We start from the raw sequence: 18,293 nt of genomic DNA, 5'->3' as shown, positions 1-18,293 counted from the left end.
CTCCACCCTGGGCAAATTACTTCATCCGCTGTACTTCAGATGCCTCCTCTGTAAAACAAGGGCAGTATTTGCATCGCGGGTGGGGGTGGTGAGGATTCAGCGAGTTAATTGATATAAAGTACTTAGTACAGCACCCCACATCCTATATCAATTTGTAACCATTAGTTTTTGTCCGTTTCCCCTTCTCCAGAGGCCAAGCCAGCTGGAGTGCAGGGAAGGGCTGATGCAGAGTCACCGTGAGGGTGAAGAGGTGTCATGGGCCTAAGGGATCAAAGGTCAAAGACAGAAAAGGGGTTCTGGAGGCCCAACCAACGTATATGCGAGGCCAGAAACAGCCAAGGACGGAGGCAGGAGGTGGGGAGCCAGGAGCCGGCGGGGGGCACATCATGGCGGGAAGGTGAGGGCCACCAGGATGCGGGGAGGGGTGCTCAGGGCTCCATGTGCGTGCAGCCTGACTCCCGCCCCTTGGGGAGCCCTGAGTCAGCAGGGCTGCCCTGTGAGGAAGAGAACACAGGTGTTGAACAAATTTATTCATGAGAAAACTCGGGGTCCATCCTACTGGTTACAAGCTCCAGAAGCTCTTGTCGGAATAGCCGTGAGGGCCGGGGCACCCCCAGGCAGGGGGCTGGTGGGGCTGGCAGCAGCCCTGGGACAGAAGAGCAGACGCAGGCAGCTGTGGGTACTGAGGGGCGTTCTTCCCTGCCCGCCTGCCCAGCACCCCCCCCGGGGCCCCGCACCCCCTCTAGGGCTAAAGTGCGGCTGCGAGGAGTGGGGGGAGGGGACTAGGCAGCTGCAGAGCCACAGTGAACACAGCCGCCCCACGCGCCCTCACCCCTCCTCTTCCTCGTTCCTTGAGGCTCATCCAGAATCCATCCCACCCAGGTCCCTCCTGGGAACCTCTGAGTAAGGGAGACCCCTCCCCAGCATCCGATATTCAGAAAGAGCTTCCCAAGAGGGTGAGGCTGGCTCCATCAGCTTTGAGGGGCCTAGAACCTGGGGGGCAAGGAGAGGCACTAAGATCTGGGAGAGGGCGAGGAGGGAAGGATGCCCTCTGGTCGAGGGCGTCATCCCCTCCCCCTGGCCCAGCAAGGCTCCTCCTCCCCTGCCTTCCCTACCCCCGCCCCCCCCCGCACCCCCGAAAGCCAAGGCAGGCAGGGAGCCTGGCTCCCAGCTCCAGGGCCGGGAGGCAGCAGGGTCCTGCCCAGGCCTGACTCCCAACCATGCCACTGAGGGAGGGCCACCGGGGAGAAGCTGCCCTGGGGACGGGGGTGCGAGGCCTTTCGGGAAGCCGGTGGGGCTGGAGCGTCCTGCTTCTTTCTGCCAGTGGTCTTCCTAGCCCTGCCTCAGGGCTGCCACTGGCAAGGCGCCCGACCTCAGCTCAGGGCCCGGCGCCACCATCTGCACCCTCAGGGCCCTGCCCCACCGAGGGGCCGTGCGGGCCTTGGCGCGTCTTGGACGGCCTCACCCCAACTCAGCAGCTTAGCCAACTATCCCCCCTCCCCAGGGCACATGTCTAGGAGGCAGAAAAGAAGAGAACCCCCCTCCGATAAAGAACCCTGAAGACCTCTGCTTCTTCCCCCCAACTCGCGAATATATTAAATTGTGCAGCTTGGCGCCAGTCCCACCCCCTTCAGATCTCCGTGGCAACCGGGAAGCGTTCCAAGTCCAAGTCTGAATCCAAGTCCATCCAGTGCCAAAGGGGGGCTTCAGCCGCTCCCCCAACTCTTCCCCGGGAGGGTGAGACCCCACATTCCACAGGGAACGAGAGGGGAGGAAGAGTCGGGGGCCTCAGTCCTCAGCCCCCTCTTCCTCTGCATGGGGGGCCCCAGGGGGATCCTCGGGCTCGGGGGGCTGCCCGCCAGGGTGCGGGTGGGAGTGGAGGCCGGGCTGGGAGCCCTGCACATCCTCGCCCTGCACATAGACGCTCAGCCCCTCGTGACTGGGCTCCTTGCCGCATGCCTGGCAGCTGCAGTGCAGGATCTTTTCCACCAGCTTGTCCACCCTGGGCACCTCCTCATGGCCAGGGCACTCCAAGGTCACCTGCGGAGGGCAGGAGAGAAGGGGAGAGAGGTTTCCAAGGGCCTGGGGCAGGCAGGAAGGCCCCAAGGGTAACACTCCTCATGGGACCAAGAATCCCAGAGACCCCAGAAGCCTGAGGCCACCTGGGACACCTGGGCCCGTCCAGGGGGAGGGGGGTGAGTCCCTGCAGCAGCCACCTGACCTGTCTCCTCACGTCCTGCCACTTTCCTGCCCATCCCCACAGTAGCCAGAGGGCACCTTGAGGGGACCCAAGTGGTCCGCCCCTGCCTGAAATTCCCCCCACCAGGGCTCCCACTGCTCTCGCAGAAAAACCGACTCCTGACTCAGGCCACCCAGGACCTTGAGGTTGACCCCCAGAGGACCTCTCTCTCCACCCCTGACCTTGCCCCACTCCCACCAACTCTGTCCTGCCTGATCTGCCTGAGACTTTGCACATGCCATTCCCTCTGCCTAGGAGGTCCTTGCCCCACCCATCCCCTCCCCATCGCCCTAGACTTTGCCCACTTAATTTCTACTCAACCTTTGGACCCGAGCCCAGACATCACTTCCTCAGCGAGCTCCTCCCAACACCCCCCCCCACTCCACCCAGCCAAGGCTCGTCCTGTACGAGCCCCGTTAGCGTTCACTCTTCCCCTGTTGTCACGCCACTAGCTGCCCTTTCTTTTTCCTTTCCTTCCTCCTTGTCTCTCCCTCCCTCCTTCCACAGGGCACCTTCTCCATGCCAGCTCTGGGGACACAAGGACAGGCATGGTCCTTCAAGGAACTCAGAATCTAGCAGAGGAAACAGACTTGTCAAAATCACCCAAATGCAGATGAAAAACTGTGCGTGTGACAGATGCTCAAAGCAGAAGTACACAGTGCCTGGGGGATCAGGAAAGGGGTTCTGAGAAAATGATGCCTGAGCCAAGCGCAGAGGAATGACTAGGATTTAACTAGGGCGGGGAGGAGGAGAAAGGTAAGCCGAACGGGGAAAAGAGCATGTGCAAAGGCCCTGCAGTGGTCGTAAGCGGACAAGAGAGACTGAAAGGAGGCGGGATTGGTGTCAGGGTCAAGCTAGTGACGAAGGTGAGAGGGGCAAGATGACGCTAGAAGGCCTGGTGAGCCAGACCACGCCTTGTGGACAGGCCTTACGGGGTCTGGCAAAGATTTTGGTCTCATCCTATAACAATGGGAAGCCACCGAAAGGATTTCAGCATGTGACTGACATCAGAACAGAGCTTCTTGCCCTGTACATGCTGGTGTCAGACTAGTGAGCCATCACGCGGCAAGGACCATGTCTGTATCTCCAGCACGAGGCTCGAACCCTGCACACAGTGGGGCCTCACTAAGCACTTGTGGCCCAGACCGGCGCCGGCTCTGGGCGGAAGCTGGGCGGGAGTGGGCAGCCGTACTCACGATCTCCCACATGGACTGGGCCGGCATGCACGAGTCGCAGTGCACCAGGGACTCTGTAGACTGCGGGAAGGTATTGGGAACGCTGTAGCTGAAGCACTGTCCCAGGCACGCCCTGCGGGAGGAGAGCCCACCGCGTCCGTGTCACCACGGTGGAGGCGAGAATGGGCAGCCCTGTCCTCTTCCTCCCTCCCGGGCCCGTGTCCTCATCCCTTCCACCCACCACCCCGGGATCCCACCTGTTCTGGATGGACTTGGCCTCACAGCCGCTGTGGCCCACGATCTGGGTGATGTTCTTGGCCTCGCACCAGGCGCTCTTATCCGGGAACAGTGCCAGCTTGTTGATGGGCGGTGGAGCAGCCAGCAGCATGGCGGGGAGGAGAGCCCCCACCAGGACCCGAAGCATCGTGCCCGTGACCTTTGGAGCCCTTGAACTGAGTACAGACTGCAGGTGAGGCCAGCAGGGTCCAGGAGGCTGGGCAGAGGGCAGGGGGGCAGCGGTGTTACAGCATGGCTCTGACTGCCTGGGTTTAAATCCTACCTCTGCCACTTACTAGCCAAGCACAATCCTGGACAAGTTATTTCTCCTGTATGAACCTCAAAACTGGGGCTGCTAATCGTACGCGCATCAGATGGGTATCATGGAGATTAAACAAGGTATTTCATGAGAAGCCCTGAGTGGAGAGACTAGCAGATCACACACATCCCACATGTGTTAGTTATCTTTACAACTTACTTTGTAGCTTTGAGCAAGTTACTTTTTATCTCTGTGCCTCACTTGCTTCATCTAAAGGGGGATGGTGATGCTGTGTGTGGCAATGATTATTGCAAGTACTGAGCCAGACACTCAGTTTCCAAGCACCCCGTTGAGTATTGAACAATCATTAGCTCCCTCCTCACTGCGATGTTGTGGGTCCTCAAGGGGCTGGCCAGCCAGCAGGTCTCCTGGACATGCTGCCACGGTTGTCAGCAAAGCTAACCATCTTCATGTCACTGTGAATTCTTGTGCCACCTTGGATGCGTGGACCTCAGGTGAAAAAACGAGCCCCAAACTAGACTGTACTTCTCGTTTGGATGCCCCATCAGAGCCCCAAGCCCTGAGTCTACACACACATCACTATCTCCAGCTCCAACCTCACACCTGAGTCAAACAAGAGGCGAGGCAATCCAAGCCAAGGGCTTGACCCTCTGTGAATTGGATGGAGCGAGGCACTAATAAGGCAATACCAGAATCTGCCAGGAGATGGCAGTGCAGGGCAGAATGTGTGTCGCAGGCTTGGACTCAAAGGGGATTTTCCCAATGTTCCCCAACTTCATCTTCTGTAGGTTTCGCCCACTCTCCCACTGCAAGAACTGTGGAGGAGGGAGGCTTCAGAGAGATTCGGAAATGAGGGCAATGCTCACAAAGGGGTCCTCTGGGGGCAGGACATTGGGGAAAAGGCACTGGACTGGGAGTCTGGAATCCACACATGCTGTGGGACCCTGGACACTGTGGCCTGTGTCCCCACCTGTGAAATGAGTGGGGTGCCCTGGACTGGTGGTTTCCAAACCTGGTAGAGCGTCAGAATTCCCTGAGGACTAGTGAAGTGAAAGTTCTAGGGTGGGGTGGGATTCTGCATTTTCTTAACGAGCTTCCAGGGTGGTTCTTATGTGCAGGCCAGGCTTAAGAAGTGGTCCAGCTCGGTCAGACTGGGATTCTGTGTCTTGGGACAGTCCCCAGAGGGGCCTGGGTGGGGCCGAAGTGGGAGCAAGGGCCAAGTATGGTCCCACTGGTCCCACAGATGCCCAGTACTAGTCAGGCTGGCTCAGGGCTGGAAATGCCATTCCGAACAACGCTACCCTCAGCCCACCTTCTGCTGGAGTGGCGGGTATTTGGTAAAAAGTCTGGAAGTGAGAGGTGATGGGGGGTCTTGCCCGCTCCTGCAGGCTAACTACGTGGGCTGACTCAGCTGGGCTTGCAAGGAGGGCCCAGGCCGGCCTGCGGAGCTGTGAGCGCCTCTGCAGCGCCCCGTTCTCTCTATCCAGCGAGCTCTGCTCAGGTCCTGCCCCTTCTCCCTGCAGGAGGTCTCCGGAAGCAGAGACAAGTCCCACCTCACTGGATCTCAACGCCTGGGTGACCCCCGCTCCCAGCCCAGTGGGGAGGGGTGAAGCGGGGAGAGCAGTGGGAGGTGAGTCCAGACCGTCTGCCCCATCCCAAGGGAGTCTGTGTCAGGACCCAGGCTCTCACCCACACATTTCCGGTCTCACTCACAAGGTGGACAGCAAAGCCCATGTTTTCAGTACAGCCACAACCTAAGAAAACAGAATGGACTTGTTCCTAACCGGCAACCTAATTTTTCAACACCCTTAGCATCCAGGAGGCTTTCTCACCCCACCAGGTCCTTTTCTGTCCCTGGGGAATCAGCCTCTGCACCAGGGTCTGACCACCGTAGCACACCAGCGGAGAGGAGACCCACCTAAGGCCAGAGCTCCCTGGGCCTCCCCAGGCGAGACTGGCCCCTAGAGACCTCAGAGAGGTCCGGGGACTTTTGTCCTATGCCTGACCCCATCAGGATCCCTCAGGAAGGCCAGGTCAGGTGGGGCAGAGGGTGATGTTAGGTTTCCTTAGGCTCGGGAACGGAGCCTGAGGTTGTAATGAAAGTAGCCTGGAGATGAGCGCTGGGGCCGGTTTGGGGTTTGGATTAGGAGAGGTTAGGACTGACGCTATGGGCCAGGCTAAGGGGGAGCGGAGCTGAGATGGGGGCTGAGGTTAATAACAAGGTGTAGTGGGAGATGGGACACCGGTGAGTGTTTCAGGGGAGTCACTGGTCTGGAGGGTGAGGACTGGTTATCATGTGTCAGCTTGTAGCCGACGCCGAGGGGAAGTGAGATAAACTGAGGCAGAAGGCCACCTCCCTTACCTACCCCCCTCTCTAGGGCCCAGCTAAAGGTCAGCTGGGCCCACAGAGGGGGTGCTATAACCCAACCCACCAGGTCCAGCCTCTCACCAAGCCCTGGCTGGGACCTCAGAGGAGGGGCCAGGCCGCGCTCAGCCTCCCCAGGCCAGCAGCCCTGAGCTCCAGCCGAAGCATGGCCCCGGGAGCCTCTTAAGTTCAAGTCCCAGGCCTCCCACCTAGGAGCTGCGTGACTTCCGGAAGTACAGTCTGCCTCTCTGCACCCACCGACCTCAGCCCTAAAACGGGGAGCAGAGCCCTTTCCTTGAAAATGACTGGGAGGATGCGATGAAAGTACCCAGCACCCGGCAGGGACCCACCTCAGGCCAGTTCCCTTCCCCCGGGGGGATGGTGGGGAGGCCTGGGCTGGCATCAGAGCCAAAGCTGGACGCTGGAGCAGGGAGCCGGGGGGGATGCAGGGCCGGTCTCCCACACACACCCCCGTCCAGCCCCCAAGAACCCCTGCTGCCCCCCCTTCACACTGGACTCAGCTCTTTGCTAGCAGGTTTTATTTTTTGTTGGCTTGTGTTTTGTTTTTTCAGGCAGTAGCTCAGCTGATTTTTTTTTTTTTTGATCCAGCAGTCGGACCTTCCTTCCTGAGACTTGAGAGCCTCACCCAGATTCTCATCCCTTCCTCCCGCCCTGAAGGTCACACGACAAGTCACGGGAGTCCCAGAACGCCAGGGCGGGAAGGGGATCCCCCAAGCCGATCCTCTTGCTTTGCAGAGGGGTTGTCCCGAGGCCCCCAGCAAGTCAGGCCAAGCAGTGCCCTTCCCCAGGCCAGGCGGTTCCCTGCAGTTTGACAATGGTTTACCAGGCACCTTCTAGGAGGGCGGAGAGGGCAGCGAGGGTGGGGGCCTGGGGAGCTCAGAGCCTGGAGGGGAGGTCGAGGGAGGTGGGTGAAGAGGAAGCAGCTGTTCAGTGCGGGGCAGTCAGACAGCTGGAGGGGCCGGGGGAGGAGAGATTCTCAATTCTGGATTGAACTCAGGAGTACAATTAGTTACCCGTGGTTGAGGGAACTGCACGGGCAAGGCCAGAAAGGGGGTTTACGGGTATCAGCCCAGCACAGCCCTCCCAGCCTCCTAGTAGTAAGAGCTGCTGCTAACTGTGGGCCAGATACCGTTCTAAGGCTTTTATGTATATTCACTTATTTGGTCCTTATAACAACCCTAGGAGACAGATATGGTATCTCCCCCATTTTACGGATGAAGAAACCGAGGCACTGGGTCTGCAAAAGAGATTTGCCCAAGCTGACACAGTTAGCATTCACTAAAGCTAAGATTTGAACTGGACAGCAGCAGGGTAACCACCAAGAGTTTCACAGAAGAGGAAGACAGGGCGACGGGGAATGACCTGGAGCAAGCAAGAGGCTGGGGCTTCCCGCCCCAGCAGCTGCGTCTCTTACCCGTCAGCACTCCGGGGCTCAGCCACAGCCAGGGTTGGAAGCACGGGTGCCCCATGGGGCAGAGTTCAAATCCCAGCCTGGACTCCCCGTGGCCAGCCCCTGGCTCCCTGGAGCCTTGCAGAAGGTACGGCGCCGCCCTTCCTCCGAGTCGTGGGGAGGCCACAACCAGGGCACCCTCAGCCCAGGGTGGGTACCTTCCTATCACCCCACTGTCCACTCCCCAATCCAAGCCCTCCGGATCCTCAGAGGCCTTGTGCCGACACCTGACACATCTGAGGCTGCCAGCAACACAGAGAGAAGGCCCCTGGGGCAGGGGAGGGGATACAGCCGACCCACTCCAGCCCCGTGGAAACTGAGGCACAGAACAAGGAAGTGCCGGCCCATGTCTCCCACACAGGGGACGAGGGCAGTGAGCAGACACAGGACACCTGCCCCGGCAGCTTCCTGGGGAAGGACGGGGGTGGGGCAGCAAGAACTCAAGCTTCGGGGTCGGGCCTGTGGAGTCCTCTCTACGTTTCACGCTTACCAGAACCTAGCATCTTCCCTGAGATGCTTGCCAACAACTCAGAAGCCCGGGCCCCAGCCCTAGATATCCCGACCCCACACTCTGGGTTGTGGGGTGCAACCCAGGCATCTGTATTCACTCCCACATGATTCTGAGGACCAGCCAGGTCAAGAGCCCCCCAACTCCCCAGGGAAGGGTCCCCCGTAACAGCAATGCAGACAGGGGTCACCCACCCCACTGCCTAGGCCTAGTGCCTGGAATCAAACCTGAAATTCACCAGAGGGGCCTAGATTTCAAGGAAGACCTCTGGGCCGTCCGCACCTACCGTAGAGCACCCATTGCACAACAAGGAGTCGATTTAGTAAAACAAGTGAATAATCACCCTCCCCTTTCCTCTTTGGGATAAATCTGAATATTCAGGGTCCTTAAGGCCAGGTACACCAGAATGTTCTTGGTACAATGGTCCACTCACCCCCAAACACACACACACACACACACACACACACACACACACACACACACACGCACACACCAGGCCTTCGGTTCCCAGCAACCAGCCTGGTGTGGGAGCAGCTGGAGGGCAGGGCCAGCAAATGCTTAGAAGGCGGCAAGCCTCTCCCCAACTTTAACTTCTGCTTTCCGAAACCTCCTCTGGAAATCCTTCCCACCTAAGGCCCCAGCGGATTCAGATGGAAGTTTCTACCTGTGGGCTCTGGTGACGTCTGGATTCGCACAGAAAGCATGTGGGGTGTGGGGTGGGTTATTTTTCAAACTGATCAGACCAGATGCTCCCAGTCCCTTCCTCTCCCTGTTCTCCCCCCACCCCCTGCCCCACCCTGACACACACAAAGGGCCGGGTCTGGGTCTCCTTTATTCACAATAGACTGTGACAGACCCCAGTTCAAACCCTAGCTCAGCCCCTTTAACTTTTCTGTGCCTCAGTTTTCTCACCTGCAAAGTGGGGGTAGCTGCCTCTTAGGGCAGTTGTGAGAATTGAACTGAAGAGGGCATGGAAATTTCAGGAGAGGACACCTGTCACAGGATGTCCTCAGCAGAGGTCACTACGAGTGCTAGCTTTGAGTCACCCAGGGCGGCTCATCCTCCCTAAACTCTGCCGACACCCTTCTGTCTCCCCCTCCCCCCTCCCCCACACTCCCTTACCCCTCCCCTCCCCCTCCCCCTCCCTCCCACTGGATCCTGAATGCGTCCTGAGAATATCTGAACCCCGGGGTTGCATCTGCCTCCAAGAAAATGGGTTTAGGGGAAACTCAAACAAGATGATGGCTGGGCGAGGGTTTTATGAACTGTCTGTGCTGCCAGGGTGGGAGCGGAGAGGAAGATCCCACTCAGACTCTAATTCTTGGGCCACTGACTGAAGGGAAAGGGTCCCAGAGAGACCAGCAACTTCGAGCAAACAGGCTGGGCCTGGCTGCCGGGGCGTACATGCTGCTGGGTGCAGAGGGTGTGGCATCTGTGGCCGCAGCCCTAGGCTTGGGGGTCAGCAGGAGTGAGGCAACCGCCGCAGGTCTTGGAATGAGCGCAGGGGACTTCCTTGAATGGTGCAACTGAAGGGAGGGGCGAGCCAGGGTCAGACCCCAGCCCTGATCAGCTCAGCAGGCCCACTCTGGGGTCCAAGGACAAGTTCAGGCCCAAGCTCACCCGCTGACTCCCTGTGTGCCTGGAGGCAGGACAGTACAGTGTTTAGAGGCCACTGACCACTCGTTTCACCTGCCCAGGCCTCTCATTTGCCCCTGTGAAATGGGAAGCACGGCCTGGGAAAGTCCATCCTAGCAGATTCCCTCACGAGGAGCCTGGCTCCAGCGGGCTGCTTAAGGCCACTGTGATTCCATGACCCCAGTCACCACAGGGTGGCTTCCTTCCTTCCGTCAGCGCTGGCAGAGCATGAACCAACCGTCCAGGGGCGGACACGCAGGGCCAAGCCCGTGCCCCAAAGGCCTGCCCATCTCTGCCAAGCAGCTCCACCTCCCTGGCTACAGCCCCCCAGCCCAGACCACGGCCCGCCTGCCCGCAGACCCTCCTGACTGAAAACTGTCTCCAAAACAAATCGATGCTAAGAGCTGCTGCAGGGCCGGCCTACACATCTGCTCAGCAGAAGTCCCGCTGCAGACTTCACCAGCATCCCTGCCCGCTCCCGCAGTCTGCGACCCTTGGGGGTGGGGGTGGGGAGAAGGAGAGAACTCAGTTGGAAATTTCACTCTAAAAGGATGAAGATGTATGCGGCTAATGCACAGCACATCCTCCTGGGTCCACCCTCTAGCACACAGGCCCAAGAGAAAGAGGTCCAGCTCGCAAGGGTGGGGATGGGGGGGGTCACCGACGAAATGCCCCAGCCTCGCCTTTTTCTTTGGCCCCAACCAAAGGCAAACCACACCCAAGCGGCCCCAGCAACTGGAGGAGTTTCAGGAGGCTGGTGGTTTCCACAGTAACAAAGGGTGAGGGGCTCCTTGTTGACAAATTGCTTCCCCACCCCCATCCCCCATCAGCGCCCAGCCTTTGGCCTCCGGCCCTGACCTCTGTTTTCCTGGGGTTCCCGTAGTTACAGGCTGGTGTCCTCCAGCTGGGGCGAGGACCTCGGAAAAGCCTGAAAATGTGCCCTTCTCCCCGGGTGCCGGCCAACCCCCTGGCCACGCCAAGGCGGCCAGCTGCCTGCCCCCTTTACTGCGGCGTGTAAAAGATCAGAATCGCCCCGCCCAGGGAGCGGGGCGGGCAGGTGGCCGGCAGCACGGCCCAGTTGTCCAGGCCGCCACGCGGGGGTGGAACTCTTAAGAAAACTGAGCCCCGGAAAGGCTGGCTCCCCTGCCCCAGACTCAGTTCCAGGGGGATGACCCAGGCCAGTCCCCCGGGGCAGGCGGAAAGTAGGAGGAGGGTTTCGCTTCTTTTACCAGGTCTAGGAAACTATTCACGAGCCCCGGTGGGGGCCCCGTGCCTCCGACCCGGGCTGGGGGCGCTGTCCGAATTTGAGGGCGGGGGACCAGGAAGACGCAGGAACTCAGAGAGAGACTCCCACAGCGGGGCAGGCGGAGAGACGGAGAGAAAACATAAAGGCAGAGGCACAAACCCAGGGAAATGGAAAACAGGCAGAAGCGGAGAAACAGAAAGAAAGGGGCCAGAACCAGAGAAAGAGAGGAACGGAAATAGACGGAGACACGCAGATGGGGAGACAGAAACACAGAGAGAGACAAAAAGGAGGCAGAAACGTACGGGAGTGGAGAGGCTCGCGGCGCGGCGAGGCCCGGACAGGGCAGCGGGGACGCGCGAGCCCCGCGGCCGAGCTCCGGGCGCTGCCCCGGCGGCCGCGCGGCCCGACCCGCCCTCGACCCGCCCGGCTTTCTCTCGGCCGCGCATCTCCCTCCCTTTCTCTCTTGGCCGCGGAACTCCTACCGAGAAATGGAAACCCCTGTTGAGTCGGGGGACCGGCTCGGGGCGCAGGGGTGCTCCCTGGCCACCCCGTGCCGCGCCCACGTCCCCAGACCCGGCGCCCCGAGCCCCCAGCGCTCTCGGGCTCGGCGGCGGCGCCTCCGCACGGTGCCCTGGGCTGGCGGGCGGGCCGGGGGCGCGGCGCTGCGCCTGCGGCCGAAGCCTCTGGAAGCTGGGCGCCCGCGTGCCGGCCCGGGCGGGACTTACCGCGCGCGCGGCGGCTGTGGGAAGCGCGGCGCGCCCGCCGGTTCCTGCGGAGCTGTCTGCGGGCCGCGGGGGGCAGGCTCGGCGCCCCCGGGAGGCTCGGGGAGGCGGCCGGCAGGGCTGGCGGCGGCCCCGCGAGGCTCGGCTGAGCTGCGCTGCGCGCTGTCTGCGGCCCCAGGCGGGCGCGCGGTGCGGGGGAGCGGCGAGCCGAGCGGCTCCGACGTCAGGGGTGTCTCCGCTCCAAATAGGGAGCGAGGGCGGGGGCAGTGGAGGGAGGGACGCGAAAAAGAAAGAGCGGGCGGGCGCGCTGGGCCGCTCCCTCCGGGCGCGCAGGAGGGGGCGCCTCAGCCGCCCGGGGCCCCGGCCCCTTCTCCCCGTCGCCCTCGAGCCCCGGGCCGGGCTCCGGCGCGGTCCGACGGCGCGGCGGAGCTACCGGGGCCGCCCTGATCGGCGCCCTAGGGGCAGGGCAGAGAGCCCGGCGCCCCGGCTCGTTCTAAAGCGCCCTCCGCCGGATTTCTCTGCGCTCGGACTTCTCTCCCAACTTTCCCCCAGCCCGGCCATCGGGCCGTGCCAGGCCTCCGGGTGACAAAGATGGAAGTATTCCTTTTTGTGGGAACCGGGTGCTGCAGTCTTGCTCCGAGGGTGTGGCGCCCCAGTCCACCGAGCCGCGGCTCCAGGAGACTGTCCTCCCTCAGTCCTGCGGTGCGCCCAACCTATCCGCTCCCGGCCGTGCGACCCGGGGCTGGTCCGCGCTCTTAGCTCCCTAGTGTCACTCGACCTCCGCCCGGCCTCGCCTCAGCGCCAGGCACTTGGCTTAAGTGTGCAGAGAAGGGTCTGAGAGTCCCGAGAAGGACTATCCGGAACGTCGGAAACTGAACTCACTTCTCTGACTTCTGAGAAGAGCAGAGCGCCCAGCGCGGCGTCCCAGCCTCAGCTGTTGGGTACGGGGGTACCCAGCTTATCAGCCTGTACTTGGACACTCGGGCGGGTTTCGGTCGTGCCCTCTCTGTTTGGCGTGCCAGTGAAGTGAGAAAATAGCTTTGCTCCTGGAAAGTAGTAGCCCGGTCCTGAGACGAGATTTAGGAATTTTGCGTTCTACCACAGTGGTGGGTGTCCATGCATCTCACCCCAGCCTGGCTGGAAGCCCCCAGATGCAAGCAGCCCTGCTCATCCGATGTCACAGGTTGCTGAGCATCCCGGTGGCTCCTAGTGGCCTGTTGATAATTCCATGGTGTACGCTAACCTATCTGCCTCTCCAAGCCCAGTACTGCGTCTCTATGCCTCCTAGCTCTTGCTTGTGCTGTTCCCTCTGCCTGGGGTTCCCTTCCCCTCCTTTCATCTCCTAGTAAAGGCATTCTTCAAGCACCAGATTGGAAAGCCTTCCCAAGACCCAAGTAGCATAAACCCCTCCCTTCTACGGTGTGATCCTGGAAGCACAGGATACATACCCTCTGTTCATGGTAATTTCCCTCTAGACTAGTTGAGTAGATCTCTTTCCTCCACTTGACTGTGGGCTCCTTGAGGGCAGGGATCACCTGTGTCAGTGTCCCCGGGGCTTGGCAAACAAGGGGTACAATATATTTGGCTGAATTAAGTAATTAATATCCCCCATAAACGTTTCCATGAGTATAACTGTAATAATAGCTCAGGCATGCTGAGCACCTTCCTATACCATGCGCCCAGTCCATTCTAAGCACTTTCCACCCACACAATAAATCTGTGAAGTAAACAGTATTGTTGTCCCCATTTCATAAGTGAAAGTACCAAGACCAAGAGAGAGAGGTTAAGTAACTGGCCTAAAGTCACACAGTAAAGGGGATGCCAGCTACCGTCTGCTGGAGGAACACATCCCACCAGGTGTAGCCTCACTGCCTGCTACACAGTAGGCACTCAGGAAACACTGACCATTGTGCTCACCACTGCCACTCTCAATGTGCATCCCAGGTGGGGTGGGGACCGGATGTCTACATTTTGTAAGAACCCAGCCCACTGTAAGAAGCCAACTGGGTAGCCTAATGAGCGTGTCAAGTCATACAGACAGCCTGAAGTAGAAGCCCTTGACAGTTCAGCCACCCAGCCACCTAATCAAGGACGTGGGGTTTGGGATTGGGTCACACCTGTCTGGTGAAGACTGGTAATTACAGGAGGGCTACCATGTGAACAAGGGGTCTGGAAAGTAACTTGTTAATACTATCAACAGCTATCACTTTGTGCCAGGCATTATACCAAGCACTATGCCTGCTTTATTGTATGGAAACCTGACCATAATCCTATCATTATTCCCATTTTACAGATGAGAAAAATCAAGGCATCAGAAGCCTAGTTACCTGCCCAAGATCACACCACTAGTGATGGACAGAGTCCAGACTTGAATCCGGACCCATCAACTGCAAAGCCCATGCTCCTTTGCCCACCACACCCTCTTGACTGCCTCAGAGCCCCTCCATCAGGCTGCAGAAAGGATGCTGCACCACCAGGACCCAGGGTGGTGGGGCCCCAGCAGGAAAGGCAGAACCTGTCACGTCAGAGTCTCCAAGCACACGGAGATGCACCTGGTTGGCAGCGGTGCGCCAGTTGCCCCAACAGGCCTGGCTGGCCCTGGGCACGGGCTTGAAGCCAGAGCCTGCTGGCCCTGGGCCAGCCTCTTGGGGCCGAGGTAATGTGGGGCCCAGAGCTGGGGTAGAGGGCTGAAAGCTCTCTCCCCAGCTCATTAGCAAACATCTGGGCTCAGGAAAATGACCGACCTGGAATGTGACTGGGCTACGGGGAGCTGCTCCCTCCCCGAGTCCTGGGAATGTGAGCTCCCTCCCGCAGGGCAGGGGCTTGGGCCAGCTGTTTCCTCTAATCCCGTCAGCCTGGCCTCAACAGGGGTCCAAACCTCTGCACTCTCCCGGAGAAAGAGGGAAAACAAAAAAAGGCCTTCTCTCCCAGTCCGGCCCACTGACTCAGAAGGTTGGTATTGGGGCCTGGGACAACCACAGTCCCTCCCTCTTCTGCAAGATAAAGACCAAGAGAGTCCACATGTCCAAATGTGTAGGTGGAAGGGGCCGTGAGGACTCATCACGGAAGGTTCTGGAGTCTTCCTGCTTGGGTTTGAATCCTTGCTCCATCACCCACTGACTCTGTGCCAGTTGTTTCCTGTCTGGGCCTCGGTTTCCTTCTTTGTAAAGTGCAGCTGGTAATGGCATATACTCTCTAGAGTCGTTGCCGGGGCTCTCATTTATTTATTTAATTTATTTGTTTATTAACATAAATTTATTTATTTGTTTATTTATTTTTGGCTGTGTTCCGTCTTCATTGCTGCACATGGGCTTCTCATTGCGGTGGCTTCTCTTATTGCGGAGCACAGGCTCTACGTGCACAGGCTTCAGTAGTTGTGGCACACGGGCTCAGTAGTTGTGGCGCATGGTCTTAGTTGCTCCATGGCATGTGGGATCTTCCCAGACCAGGGAGTGAATCTGTGTCCCCTGCATCGGCAGGCGGATTCTTAACCACTGCGCCACCAGGGAGGTCCCTCTCATTTATTTAACAAATACTTTTGTGCAGACTGTGTGCCAGGCACAGAGGTGTCAGGGACACAATGGGCTGGACCAACAAGGTCCCAGCCCTCAGGAAGCTTCAGTTCTGCAACAGGGAGGTGGAGCGTGTACGGGTAAAGCAGAATGGGTTTCTCATCATCTAAGTGTCACAGAGGAGCTAAGCAAGCCAGAGTGAGTGATGGGATGGGAAAGCCTCAGAAGACATCTCAAGGAGGCGACGTTTACGGTAAGATTATGATGAGAAGGAGGCAGGATTCAAGGAGATAAATGGATGCAAAGTGCTCACCACAGTTCCTGGAAAATAGCACGTGCTCCAGAAAATGAAAGCTATTTTAGGGAGGTGTATAGCAGAGAGAAGGCAGGGAGTCAGAGTCCCTGGATCAAACCCAGGCTTTAGCACAAAGCTTTCTCTCACCTCACTCAAGTAATGCACGTCCTGAGCCTCAGTTTCCTCATCTGTGAAACAGGAATTTTAATAGTGCCCAAGCGCACGCTTACTGGGAGAATTCACTGAGGGACGTGTGCATGAAGCACAGAGCCTGGCACCAGCTCGGCCCTTAGGAAGTGAAAGCTACTAGTGTCGTCTTTTCCTTTCCCACGGAGGAAAAGGATTTGCCTAGGTTCACTCAGCGAGTCAGTAGCAGATCCAGGAGCAGAATCAGATCTTCTAACTCTAAGCCCACCCCCTGGGCTGGCTCTTGCCTTCTCCTGTCCCTGGGGGCTCAGAAAGCCTCTGGGCCCCATCTTGGGCTCAGAGAAAGCAGGAGGAGTTGACAGTGCATTACAGGGTCTGCCCCTGAAGGCTACTGAGGGTGTGGGAGGTATGGCGTTGGCCGACTGGAGAGCAGAAATGAGGCCCCAAGGGGAACCTGTCCCCTGGAAAAATGTCAAATGCCCTTTGTAGGTAGGATGGGAGACCAAAAATCAAGAGGGATCAATTGCTAAGAAGGGGGAGATGAGAAGGGAGGAAGGTCAGAGATGAGATCTAAATTCGGGGAATTTCAGAGTGGAAATTTAAACTCAAGTCGGTCTGGCTGCAAGGAATGTCCTTTCTCCACTCCAGAGAGGCAGTGGTGGTTATGGCTGTTTCCTCATCTGTAAGAATGAACATACCGACGTCACCAGGAATGTGACCTAAATGCCAGGGACAGGGTGCCAGGGGCTACCCCCAACCCCTCACTTTGCTCCTTGTTTGTTTGCTTCCTCCCGCCATCACTCTCCCTGTTTCTTCAGCTGGGGCTGCCTGACCCCACGGTAACAACCCACCCACCTCCAAGTGACAGCACCAGAGCTGGGCTCTCAGGGAAGGCCCTTGTGCCTGGAATTCCTCCACCCTGTGGCTGTGGTAAACACGGTGAACAGGGCTGCCAGGGTGGTGGGCAGCGTTAGGCAAGTCAATTCTTTTACAATGTCCCTTCTCCGTTGTTTCTTCCATTTCTCAGCTCCCAGCAGCCCATGTATATCCACAGAGAGTAGGAGAATTTTTCTCTCTACTGAAGAGTTGGTCCTTCTGTATTTAATATCCCACAGAACAGCTTTTTTTCCTTAAGGTTTTTGTGCACCAGATGAAGTCTTTGAAAAATCTTCCTGTTAGGAACATGGGTATTGGAGAACTGGAAGGCACAAAAGAACATCACCTGGGTGTCTGTGCAGCCCCTCTACCAGGGAACCGGCTTCCAACCACACCCACCAGTCAACACAAGGTACCTCAGCAGCCAAGTCTGTTCTCCATGAACCTGTCCTCCTGTGGCCCAGAGTGACACCTGACCCAGGCTGGGCCAATCAAGTCCTCTCTCTGAGGAATCCAAACAGAGAGGCATGGGGACTGTGCCAGGGAGCTGAATCGCATTAGGGGCAGAATTCTAGAGAACTCTGGCTGCTGAAGGAGCTGATGAGGGGCTTGGTTCTCGCCCCTCTGCCCTTGATGTTCACCTTTCCCTGGACTCTCTGAACTTCTCCAGTATCTTACAATTTTAAGCTGATTGGAAGGAGTTTGTTGCCTACCTCCCCAAAAGTCTTGATTAAAACAACCTATCTTTTTGACCACTTACTAAGTGTCCAGCGCAGCATCAGGAACCGGAAACAGAGTAAGGCATAAGGCCTGCCAGGGAAGGGAAAAGGGCAGACACGCTGACAATGGGAAGTAGAGGAGCAAAGGAAAAGCTCATTGGCAGGGAAGCTGCCCAGGCATGAGGCCAAGGGGTTCAGAGAAGGCAGCAGTCCCAAGGAGCTGGCATGCCTAGGAAAGGCTTGCTGGAAGAAGGAGGATTTAAACAAGGGCTCTGAGGTATGAGCAAGACTTCGACAACTCGAGAAAGCAGTCCACGCTAAGAAAGAAAGGGCCTGGAAAAAGGGTCTTGCTCTGGACAAAGATGTGGCCCTCAGACCTTCAGAGCACCACAGAAGAGACCATTAACACACACTTTCCGGATTGGCCCAGATGTAGCCTCAGAATCCTTCTTAACACAGCTCCTCTAGGCAGTCACCAAAATGGATACATTTGGCTTGTGAAATAAACGTATTTGTTTGAATGAATTTGTCACTCCTAGGAAAACGTGTTTCAGGAATAGATAACTAGTTTGATTGAAATAGAGGTAACAGACTAACATTCAGTTTCTCAGTGAATATTTACCGAGTGCCTACTATGTGCCAGGCTGTATTCAGGTACTAAGGATATGGCAGTAAAGAAGAAAACTCCAAAATAATAAAAATATCTACCCTCAGGGAGCTTACATTTTAGTGAGAGGAGACAGACAACCAACAAAATATGCAGGTAAAGATACAAACTGTGAGATCATGATAAAGGCCAAAGAGAGAAAGCAGAGAAGTGTGTTGGG

General features: G+C 58.0%; 1 protein-coding gene across 5 annotated transcripts; it reads right to left on the bottom strand.

The window, feature by feature from the left end:
* Positions 1-513: 513 nt before the first annotated feature.
* NBL1 (NBL1, DAN family BMP antagonist) lies at positions 514-12,108 on the bottom strand. Of its 5 annotated transcripts, none has more exons than XM_032647291.1 (4): positions 11,921-12,108; positions 3,672-3,866; positions 3,436-3,547; positions 514-2,040 (listed from the first exon to the last, which is right to left on the bottom strand). In XM_032647291.1, the coding sequence occupies exons 2-4, from the start codon at positions 3,836-3,838 to the stop codon at positions 1,789-1,791; spliced, it is 531 nt and encodes a 176-aa protein (XP_032503182.1). In that variant the 5' UTR covers positions 3,839-3,866; positions 11,921-12,108; the 3' UTR covers positions 514-1,788. The 5 variants fall into 5 exon arrangements, with proteins under 5 accessions (XP_032503182.1, XP_032503181.1, XP_032503178.1 ...); XM_032647290.1 differs by having other exon boundaries at positions 3,672-3,907; positions 11,921-12,107; XM_032647287.1 differs by lacking the exon at positions 11,921-12,108 and adding an exon at positions 5,660-6,726 and having other exon boundaries at positions 3,672-3,907.
* Positions 12,109-18,293: the final 6,185 nt, after the last annotated feature.

Source organism: Phocoena sinus, chromosome 1, assembly GCF_008692025.1.
Source record: "Phocoena sinus isolate mPhoSin1 chromosome 1, mPhoSin1.pri, whole genome shotgun sequence".
NCBI lineage: Eukaryota > Metazoa > Chordata > Mammalia > Artiodactyla > Phocoenidae > Phocoena > Phocoena sinus.
The sequence above is the reverse complement of the archived record's forward strand: the minus strand, read 5'-3'. Positions and strand labels throughout refer to the sequence as shown.